Source organism: Apis cerana, linkage group LG7 (assembly GCF_029169275.1).
Source record: "Apis cerana isolate GH-2021 linkage group LG7, AcerK_1.0, whole genome shotgun sequence".
In the NCBI taxonomy this organism is placed as follows: Eukaryota; Metazoa; Arthropoda; class Insecta; order Hymenoptera; family Apidae; genus Apis; species Apis cerana.
Window position 1 is genome coordinate 5,998,757 of NC_083858.1, and position 12,989 is coordinate 6,011,745.

Sequence of the window (12,989 nt, forward strand, 5' to 3'; positions counted from 1 at the left end):
AACGTCAAAGCGAAATTTACAAAAGCGAAAAGAAAAAAAAAATAACGTATAAAAAGCAAATGTGCGAAAAAGAAAGCGAATAGAATACACCAATGAGAAGAAATGAGCGGTAACAACAGGTCGTCTGGAAGAGTCGTGGAAGAAACGTGACTGGATCGTAAAAGAGAAGGAAAAAGTCGCGTACCAGATCAACAGACGGGACGAAAACTGCTCGAACGAAAAGTATCCCAGAGACGCGCATAGTATCTCTATCACCGTTCGAGCGAATATCGTTAAGAGAAGCATCGAATCGGGGAACGCGATCGCGAGGTAAGCCGAAGGACCAGCCGGCGGCGATGACGGTGGCGGTAACGGCAGCCGACGTAGGAAAGTCTGTAGAGAAAGAAAGGGAGGAATGAAACGGGAGAAAGAGGCAAGACGAAAGAAGAGGAGAGGGTTGGTACGAATCGATTAGGTCTGTCGGCCATTTTGTTAGCGGCTCGAACCGGCCAAGTATCCTACAGCTGCCCCCAGAAGGCGTGGAAGCAACTGAGTCGACTCCATCGGGAGAACGAATAGCTCGACGTCGGCGTGGAATCGAGGCACGAATTCTCGCTACCGGATAGGACGTGGAGGAGCGGCGTTGGGTGGTGGGACCGGCATTGAAGTGGGGTCGGAAAGGTCGACTTCAAAGGTGGGGGTATCGGGTGGTTAGGTTGGGTTCTATAGGAACCTAACCGGCAGTCAGTGCCTCCCAGGGCCCCGCGCCGTCAGTCTCGTTGGTGTTGTGTCGTGTAACGTGTCCTCTTTTTCTCTCTTTTTTCTCTCTTTTTCTTCCCTTTCTTTCTTGAGCCCTCTCCCTCTCTCCTTTCTATCCCCTTTTCCACACAGTTTTTCTTTTTGACTTGTTGTCACAATCGACACCGTCACTGTCGGCCACGAGTGATAAGGAAATAATCGCGCACACGTGCCACTTTCGACGATATTTACTGTTGATGGATGCTACGCGTCCACAAGTCTGGGGACCAGAGTCACGATTCTTGTTGATCGGATAGCCTGTCCATTCGTTCCATTTCTCTGAAAAATCGAAAAAATTGGGAAAATAAATTGACGAAGAATGTTTTTTTACACCTTTGGGACGAGTTTAACGAAATAAAAAATTTTCAATTGTCTCAGATTCGAGATAAATATAGATATACTGAAAAAATGTGATTGATCGATAGGAAGATAATTCATTGAAATTTTTTTGAATTGAAATTACACGTTGAATATTATATCGTGAAGATATTTGCATAGATGATCCAAAATAATTTAATTAACTAGATTGACGAAACAAAGAATTAAACATCGACATTGTCGTTAAATTAATTTAACAAATGTTTGAAGAAATCGTGGAAGAAATAATTTGTGCCAATAATAACAATAGTGATTTTCGATCATTTTTGAGAGAAACGTGCGCAAAAATCAACGAATCGCTGATTCGGAAGACCGCAAAATGGCGTAAAACTATCGTTGAAAATGTATAACTTCTTCAAATCGTGCAAATTTTTCGATTCGAGTGTGAACGAATAATGTGAAAAATTAAAATTTCGCGATGAGCTGGAATGGAATTCATGCAACAAACGGTACATTAACACATAATGCAAATTATTTTATTGATTGAATTGAATTTACAAATAGTGATTTCCAGTAAATAGCCGATAGATGAGTGCAAGTTGTAGAATATGAAATTGCGAATATTTATTAGGGAAAATATGTGCAATTATGAACTAACACGACTTGATCGGTGAAAAGGGACCAGAAGTGTATATTCTTTCAATGTAACAATAACTTGACACAAAAAAATAACGAAAAAAATTTAACAAAATTATTCGGCAATAAAATTAATCTATTGGATTAATCCAATATTTATAACAATTGAAATCAATCAATCCAATTCAATCGGTCCGAAAAATAATATATATATATATACACATATATATATGTATATGTATATAATTTTTCGTAAATTGTATATTATTCAACAGGCAAATCCATCACCTTAAAACTGTAAACAGTGATTTTTATTTTATTTTGTGACTCGAGTGACTTCTTTGAAAAAAAAGAAACCCAAAAAGAAAACGGTCGAAGTGTTGGTTCAAGCGTCTCGAGTCTTTAGTGAAATTCTGTATAAAAAAGTAAGTACGGCCGACGGTCGTACTTGGCAGTAAGGCTTCAAGATTGCTCGAAAATCGTCGAGAGAGGTGCGCAGGGCAGGAAGAGCGATGGAAATCGGGGGTGCAGCAATGCAAAGGATGGCCGCTACTGGAGGGCCCGGGCCTCTCAGCCTTCAGGGCCCTCCAAGGTCAGTGAAAATCTCACCCGTTAATATACAAGACGAACCCGGTGACCTTACTTCTCAAAGTACGTATATCATCAATGTATTTTTATTATTTGTTTGATTCTTGCAAATATTCATACCATTTAATTATTGAATAAATTTCTCTTAAATAATAAAAATTTCAATTCTTAATTAATAAAAATTTCACTTATTTAATATGTTCAGAAATTTTTATTTAATATAATTTGATATTACTATAAAAATGATAAAATATAAAATTATTATATAGCTATTTTTGACGATAGGTAAGTCTTTACTATTTTCTTAATTAAAAATGCTATTTGAAGAGATATGAATTGAACAATTTTGTTTAATGAATTTATATATCGTCGCATGAATAAACAATAATATATGAAAAAATATGCGTATTAATAATTTATGTAAACAACATTTTAATTTTTACGTTAAATTATTAAAAAATTTAATAAAATCTAAAGAAAATTTGTTAATTTTATTAAAAATTTTATTTGAAAATTTATTTTTTGTGATTAATTAAAAAAAATTATATATTTGATTATAATTAATATAGATTCTAATAGGTGTATATATTAGAATCTGTTGTATGTTTCTATTGGAATAATTCATCTATAGTTTTAATAGTTAGAGTAAATATTAGTCTATTAAATCCATTCATAAATATGATAATAATCCTTTATATTCATTTTAAAAACAAGAATGAATATTTAACATTATTTATTAATATTTCTTTTATTTATCATTTAGTTTTATGATGATAAGGTGATGATAAGGTTAAAGTTAAATATCATGTTATTTTTTGTTTTATCAAAACGGTAATAAAATTAGAAAATAAATAGATATTATTATCATTTTAACTTGGAAAGTTTAAATTCTTTATGATATAATTATGTAATTGATTCGTTTTAATTTTATATTGTATTGTACTTTTATATATTAACTTTCAAAATAATTGTAAAAATATTGAATCATATAATATATTTATAAATAAATTAAAAATTGTTTAAAATTTGACAAAATTATTTAAAATTATAAAATATTTTTTAAATTAAAATATAAAAATTACTAATTTATATAAAATAGCTATAAATATTCAATTAAAAATATAATATAAAAAATATTAAAATTATGATAAGTAAGAAACTTTCTAATAAATATATAAATTATCTTCCTTTTTCGTATTGTTATAATCTTCACACACATTATTATTCGATCTAATAATTTTAAGGAAAAATAAACATGTATTAGAAAAAACATTTTCGTTTTTTCTTACATATTTATTCTACATTAGTATTTCATTTTATTTTATATACATTATATACATCAGATATTTTAAAAAAATATAATTTAATATTTACGCTTGAAATAAAGAGTTGGTTTAACAGTTAAAATACAATAATATAATAATAAGAACTATAGAATGTCATATTTTACTCATTATAATGATTCTTTAATAGTCAAATTAAAAAAAAATAACCATTATGCTATCACTAAAAATTTTTACATTTTGAATTTTTCATGCTTTTATACAAGATGATAGAAAATGATACAAGAGAATATCTTCATAGAACTGTGATCAATTACAAAATGTTTCGATAATCGTAGATTCATGTCAAATTTATGCCATATAATATTTTTTTATTGACTATTTAAAAGAAATATTAATCTTCTGTTTTTAATATTAATATTCTACATACACACATATAATTTTAAAATCTATATTTTCCAAAAACTTTTATACATCTCAATTATTTTATCGATATAGTTTCTAATTTAAATTTACTATAAGAATAATATAGTTAGAAAAATACGTATAAAAAAAGTTAATAACTCAACAATTATTATTATTTATTTAATTTCTATATATGAAAATACTTAAATATGACATAAAAATTCCATTTATTCAGTGTTAAGAACGGTATTATTTCTGAATATTAATGACCACTTGAAAAAAATTTTACTGTGTTTTAATGGCAATATAATGATAAAAAATAAAAATATTGCGAATTGATAGTAATACTTAATATTCGTAAATAATAAAATATATTCAAATGGTAAGAATGAAGTCAAAAAAAGAAAAAGAAAACATGAGAAATTAAAACTTGTGATTTCATTACGTCCATCGTATTTAAAAATGCATTATTGAAATTTACATATGTGACTAAAAAAAAAAAAAGAAAAAGATAAAGGAATTGTGATTGTATCGTTATATTTAAGATTTTTGTATTATTAAAACTGACGTTATTTCATAATTTATCTATTATTTATTTATCGGAAAATCATCTCAATTATAGATACCTGAATTTTTATTTGTACCATTTTATGTTTATTTTAGAAAAATTAAAGATTCAATTTTCTTAAAATTTATAATATTTATTAATTTTTTCATTTTTCATATAAAATTTCATACAAAAACAATAAAAAAGGATATCTCATATTCATATCTTTTCCTATTTTTGTACGATTATACAAATTTCATAATTATAAAAATAAAATGTAATATATGATATATATGAATAAAATAAAAAAAAAAGATTGGAATAAAGGATATATGTAAATATTTTTTTGTAAAACCATATTTAAAGAAAATAAATTTGTTTTCGTGGTTATACTTTATTGGTGATATATATATATATATATATAAAAATCACGCAATTTTATATATAAGTTGCACATATAATGCACATTTCAATTGCATATTTTTCATTCGAAGGAAAGTCCACATTGTTCAATTAATCTTAATGCTTTTTTATTAAATTATTAACACTGTTGAATTACAAGTCACAAAATGTTATTTCCATTTCGTTTTTCCTTAATATATATATATATATATATATTTCAAAAACATTATTATACAAAACGCAATAGTTTTGATTTGTTTTCATTTTAATAGTGTACATAGAAATTGTAGAAAAAAAAGACTGAAAATTCAACTAGATCGAATGAAATGGAATGAAATACAATGGCCGTCGCGTCAAGTGAAAACTTTAACATTGTGCTAGAATTTCATGCAATATTCATTTGAAATCAATTAAATTTTTATCGATTTCATTATGCTTTTTGTTTTTATTATAAATTTTTCATGAAATTAAATAAACTAAACAATGATTTTAAAATATGACTTTTTTTTTTGCGTTGATAATTATTGATGAGTTTATTGGTAAGTTATAAGTTGTTGGTAAGTTTAGTCGATAGCGTGATATGTCTAAGTTATTTTTTTTATTGAAGATAGCCGATTCTTACTTTGCTCGCTTTCAAAATAATCCTGAACGATTTTTGGGAAGTAGGTACTGACTCAAGGAATGCTTCAGTATTCGGTAGAAAGACTAGAAGTTCGTCTTGTCGGTGGTTGGACTTTAAATAGCACTGTCAGTGGTTGCCTTGCAAGACATACATTCGACTTTTTATAATTGTCTAAGAAATAAATGCGAAAAATTTGTACTTGATACGAGTAAAAAATAATTAATCATGTAAAAATTTTAGATATTATTATAATATTTTGATTCTGATATCTAACTGTTAATAAAAAATAATAAATAATAAATTCATTAACAAAATTCAGTAATAAAATTTTAAACATTTTATTGTAAATATTTAACAATATATCTTATTATTATAAATATAATATTATTATAAATATAATATAATTCATATATCTTAGTTGTTGTTCATAAATTGACATTGACATTTGTATAATTGTAGTATTAGTTATTTAGCATTTTTATTCATACATTGCTCACTTAAATATTTTTACAATAATTATCTGTTTCATAAAATATAAAGAAATTTCATTAAAATAATTTCCGTGTGTAAATCATTTAATGAATAGAAAATAATCTTTTTTTTTTATACTTTATAAGTATTCTTTATTTCATTTTGTGTACATACTCTATATATATATATATATATTTCACAAAAATGACAAAAATGTAAGACGGAAATAAAAATTAGTCAATCAAAGATGATAAAAATTTTTTTATATCAATATATATCAATATAAATCACATTGATTAATAACAAATATAAATAAGTGAATAAAAATTATATTTCAATAAAATCAGAAAATTATTAAAATTATATAAAAATTTTGTGATCAAATAACAAAATTTGATTTATTTTATATCATATTTTTCTTATTTCGAATAGATGAAACTATTTTATAATTTCAATATATTTGTGAATAATTGCACGTAAGTCTTATCTCAATTTTGACGAAAATATGACGTGTCAGATCTGAGGACAGAATTATTTTGGACAATTCATTTTATCAATATCTATTGTCGTTGAATGACAATCCGGTTATCGGTGTATAATATCATGATATTGGATCAACGGGAATCCACATCAATTAGAATATTTCCGGAAATTTCAACGCGAATCCCAGCCAGGTATCGTTCAATCCGATTACCAGTTTTCCACGTTGCTGTAGGTATAAAATATGTACCGATGCAAATTTGTTTACCTGTCGTTTTCTACGATTTTACGTGGCTGTCATGTCCACATAATAGCCTTATGCATTTGTCAAAAACAATTTACTGGACACATGCAATAAAATAGATAGGTATCAAGAGATTTTCGTAAATAATGCAATCGTGTTTGCGAATTTTTGTTTTTAGATAAGTAAAACCATAAATAATTTTATACGTTATAATTTTTCATAATGAAAAGTGATATCGAAACGAAGAATTAAAGTCTGATTATTTCATCATTTTCAACTTAATATGAGGGAATGGATAATAGTTAAAAATAATGGAAAATTCGTTGCTCGAAGAAATATTTTTGCACGAACGTGCAAAGAGTTCCGATTGCTAATTTTGTCACAATAGAACCTCTATTATACGCACGTTCTAGTGAAATACATTTGGTTCGAGATTTTCCTACAATCATGTTTTCTTCAATTCGAATGATTGTTATATTCTTCGAAAATTTTATTTATTATATTAAAAGAATCTCCTAGATTTAAATCTTGGAAAGAATTTCAATAAATAATAATCAATAAATATCGTAAATATATTGAGAATATTGAGAACATAAGATTGGATAAATTTCAAACATAAAAATTTACAATAATAAAAAATAAATATTATTTGAAATTTTTTTTATATAAAAATTAAATTTAAATATTATATGGAAGCTATATTTAAAAAATCATCGTGTATAGGAACTTGTTTTTTTTCATTTTTTGTTATTAATTTATCTACATTAAATTATTTAAATTATAAAATTAATAAATACGATAGTTCTAAAAAATATTAACACATTTTTTAAAATACGATAATTTTTTTTTAATTTTTTAATGTGTTTAATTATTTTTAAAAGTTAAAAGGATTACTTTATGATGTATGAAAAAAATTTTGAAAAATTGCATTTTGTCGGAAGAAAATCATTAAAGATTATTTTTACAAATTTTACAAATTTTTTATTTGAATTTATAATAAAAATTAGAAAGATATATTCTAAAGATTTATGTCAGTACATGCAAATTTAATTGAAATCAATTGATATAGAAACAAGCAATAGATATCGAAAAAATTTTGAAATTTTTAAGTCGAAAATCATCAACAATAATGATTTTCACTATTTGTAATTCATAATTTATTAACTGATTTCGAAATTTTTAATATGTAGATATATAACTAACATAAATCTATAAAATATATTTTTTAAATTTTGTAAATATTATAAAAAATAAGGTATATTATTTTCTTCATAATTCCAACAAATTACAAATTGTTTAAGATATTTTTTACGCGTCATTTATTAAATTAATTCTTTTAACCTTTCAAAAAAATTCAAATTAAGTTCAATTTAAAATTATTGTGTTAAAAAATGTGCCAATTTTTGAAATCATATACATATCTAGATACTATTTTAATTCATAATTTATTATAACATGATTAGAAAAACTGGGTAACTATAGCGTTAAATGAATTGAAAAGTCTAAAAGCGTTCAATGATGAAAGTCAACCCGATATGTGCATCCTCGGATCAGATAATTGGCTAACACGATCTCATGGCCGCAGAATATTCAGTAGCAAACAACGATTCCACGATAACTTTCTACCGTTTCAACGTTATATCGAGTTACACCAGCTTGTTTAACATGTATTTCCCGTGTTTCATCAACGATTATGGATCTCGTATGTCGATCGTAATTACTCCAGCGGAACACTCACATTCAACTATTTACACAATTATTACACTATTGCAATGTTACAATAATTATGAATACAACGATACAAAGTTCTATTGCAATTTCTTTTCGCCATTTATACGGAATTTAACAAAAGCTAATATAAACTGTTAAATTTAAAGGAAAAAAGAATCTGATAATATGTAAAAATGTTTGCTAAGAATATAAGATGCAGAGTAGAGTGAGAAATCAAAAATAAAGATAATATATTTAGTAATTCAAAAAGTATTATAACCACAATCACAAATTCTATATGTAGATGGATCTTCCATAGATAATCAAATGAATTAAAATATTTAAATCAATCACGAAAATTGTTATAAAAAAGTATGCGTTGATATTTTTTTTCAAAAAATTTATAAAAAATTTAACTTTGTACTAGATAAGAAAAGATAGAGATAGAAATATATATATAAAATATATATACGTTTTTTATCATTATTTTATCTAGTACAGCGTTATGTTCCTTATAATCTGAAAGATAAGTTCCAATTTTTGCATATATATATTCGTATTTCTTTTAATCTCTAAAACTGTTTAAACTTTTTACATTTTTTGTCTGAATTTAGATTGAAATTTTTTATAAATAGAAAATTATAATTAATATATATGTATATTTTATGAATACGCAATATAAAGTAGAAAGTTATTTTTCGATATTCTAAATTATTTTGATTCTTATTTAATGATTTTTCTGAATTTTGACAATATCACTATGATTTTTTTTTTCTTAAAACTTTATTTTACGATTAAAACTAAATTTTGATCAAGAAAACTTGTAAAAAATATAATTCATACTTTTATTTATTTTTATGGAATATGAAATAAATTGAAAATGTAAATTAAAGATTATTTAAATGAACAGTTAAAATACGAGATAAATAATATTGAGAACAATCTTTATCATTGTTAAATATAATATCAATAAACTCAAATCTAATTGTATTTGATTGTTAAAATTAAAATTTTTATATATTGCAAGAATATATATATTTTAGCTATTTTTTTCATTGATGTTTCTAATTTTTGAATTTAATAAATATATCATCAGGTTCTATAGGAATATATAAATATATGTAAATAGATATATTCGCATATATATGTATACATTCATTAACGAAAATTTATAATTAAAATTATTTATATTAGAAAAGATGATTAAAAATGATCATAACATTAACAGTCAAAAGTAACATTATAATTGATGAAAAAAAAAAATGTATAAATATAAATATATATATAATAAATAAATTATAAGTAAAATAAAGAAAATATATCGAAATTTGATTATATAAAAAATCTAATATGATTTACTATTTAAATTATATTTGCTATAATCGAGATTCAGAATAGAATAGAAGGTATGAATATGAAGGTAGCAATATAAAATCGTTTATGTCTTATACTATAATAATGAGACAAAGATTTTAGTAAAGATTAGAACTTAATTAAGTTAGATATTGATATAAAATATAAATTAGATATATAAAAAGTTTTTACAAAAGTCATTGCTGTTCATTAATATTTTTACTTAATGGACGTTCTTTGTTTCCGCTGCAACAGGAAGTTTTTGCATATGCATATTACGATAAAATTTATTCTGGTTTATTTTACAATTCTCAAAGAACTCAATCATGGTATTGTATGATAATCGTAGTTTATTTTAATTTTAGAATATTAATAGCAATTTGAAATATATTTTTAATTATGATTTTAATGGCAGGAAGCTGGTAGAAATATGAAATAGTTGATAGTAATATGAATTTATTAATAAATAATAAGATCAATTATTTGTTATATAGATGTCAATAAAAAAAACTGAAGAAAAGAAAAAAAACTTAAAAAAAAATTATATTAATTGAATCAATGGTTATTATAGATATTATAGTTTCATTGTGTGTTTGAAATTTGCCTATTTTATCATTCAAAAACAACAAAATAAATTATAATTGTATTATATTTAAAATTTTTATATCATAAACTATTGTTTATTAATATTTTTATATAATTTCATAACTTATTTCTTTTCAAGATTATACTGTTTCATATTATCTATCATTTATTTTAATTTAAAAAAAAATAAAAAATTTATAAGTTTCTTATAAAAGATTTATAATATCTATTATTGTTTTCTTCAAAATTTTCAAAATTATTTGTTTAAATCATTTAGTTATTTTAATATTCTCAAAAAATACAAAAGATATTTCATATTCCTCACTTCTAGTTCTTAGTTCAAAAGTTTTTAAATTTTTGAATATTTAAATCTATTTTTTTACATTTCCATCTATAACTCAAATGTTTGATTTTCTTTCTATGTTGATATTAATGTTGTTATATAAAAATTTTTGCTATAAATATAATTTTTTAAGTTATTCAAAGTATTACAAAGGAAAAACGTATAATGCTGATGTTTTGATCAATTTTAATAACCAGTATTTGAAATACTGAAATTAATAATGCCGTTTATTAAGATATCTTTCATAAAGTTAATGTGGCAAATGCAAAAAAATTTTTGTTTCACAAATTTTTGTAAACTATACATATAATTGTGTTTGATTACTTTTATTTATTATTTCAATCAATCGATCAAATCAGAATTAGAGAAAGAAATCTGGTGATTTCGAATAACTATTTAGAGCAGTCCTGAAAACCGTGGTCTTAGTTCGAATTCCTTGAATTCACTTCATTTGTTTCTACTTAACTACCGAATAGCCGGTCGCCGAATCGGTCGGCACGGATGCAATCAGAAATAAACTCAAGCGAATTCAGTCTGTCACCTCGACCAATTCTCCTACAGACAATTTTCGAAATACTGGAAAGCAGCTGATCTATTTACACGACTTTTTCTTCGATATAAATTCTTCAAGATATTTTTTGATTGGGGAAATTATAGAGTGGCTATTAAAATTCCGAGTTAAAATCTTGAAACGTTTATTGTAGAATATCAAAGAAACAAAGAACAACAGTCCGATATATATATAGACATAACTTCTTGTATAATGGATTCGCGAAAAAGATATTCGAAAAAATTCGATAATAAATTAATTATTATTAATTGATTATTAAACTAATCTATCTAAAAAATTACGTAAAATTATAAAATAAGATATAAAAATTTGGATTATTATATATGTAAATATGTTTCGAAAAAAAAATCATCATATTCTAAGAAAATATGGATTTTCAAATTCTATGTATTTATAGAAATTTATTTGTTTATATGTTTATATCAATATAATGTTTTATTCTTTAACTTATGTCTATTTTAAATAAAATAATATATAAAAATAATATTTCGTTATTACATTCAATAATTCTTTATAAACTTTATTTCATGAATTTGTCATGAAATTTCATCAACGATGAAATATGGAAAGCATTTTTTCTCATTTACTATTAGACAAAATATATTTGTATTAATTTTAATTAACGACTAATACATTTACATGATAAGACCTTGAAAGTTACGTAGGATCAGCATTCCATTGCATTGAAAACGATTACGACATTAATAGTGAGATTCATCTCTCTTTCTCTTTCTTCCTATATGTATGTCTATCTCTACCTATTACTAGGTATCTTTACCTCTGCTGTTCACCAATGCGTATAACTTTATCTGACATTAGCTTTAAATATTGAAATAGAATATCTGTTTCTCTGCCTATCTCCAATCCTATGTATCAATTCGATGTGTATCAAGTATAATATAAATTGCAACTGATAATTGAAAGAATGAAATAATGTTATATTTTTGTAACGAATTACGAGTTATTACGAACAAAGAAAACTAGAAAATAAAGATCATATATATTATAGTGATTTGTGCAATGCAATATTGTAGAATGTCAAGTATTATATTGTAAATATATTATCTTTGATATGAATATATGTATATATATACATAATATATCGATATAGCGCATAGTATGGATAGTATACTACGCAACAATACCTATGTCATTACGTAGCATTTGGTATAAATAGTGTATTATCTTGTGTTCGATATGAACATTATGTTGTATTTTAGTATTTTAAAGAACTGCATATATTTTGTAACATATATAACATATTTATTATCGATCAACATCGAGTAGGATATATATTTTATTGTTATAGCTTGTAACATAAATAATACTGTACTTTTTTTTATGAAGAATATACTTACTATTAATTGGTATTATAAATAATATGTATATATATACTATTATAAATAATAATATTCTAATAATGTATACAGAATATATAGTTATTTTTATTATGATTATCATATGTTATGATAACCATATATAAGTTTTTATTGTTATGATTATTATTTATCTTTTAAATAAATTATCATAAAAATTATAAAAATGTTTATTCAATAGCAATAATTCATTTTAAAATCAAATTTTAAAAAAAATATTTGTTTATTCGTTTTGCATTTGTTAATAATAATAATAGATATAATTCTTATGCAAATAG

General features: G+C 24.0%; 1 protein-coding gene across 1 annotated transcript in view; it reads left to right on the forward strand.

Annotated features, from left to right (window-relative positions):
• Positions 1-708: 708 nt before the first annotated feature.
• Positions 709-12,989, forward strand: part of LOC107993137 (insulin gene enhancer protein ISL-1) — a 62,884-nt gene continuing 50,603 nt past the window's right edge. The window contains exons 1-2 of the mRNA XM_062076954.1: positions 709-1,604; positions 2,007-2,382. Of these exons, the coding sequence (XP_061932938.1) occupies positions 2,244-2,382 (139 nt within the window). The 5' untranslated portion in view covers positions 709-1,604; positions 2,007-2,243. The remainder of the gene's footprint in view (positions 1,605-2,006; positions 2,383-12,989) is intronic.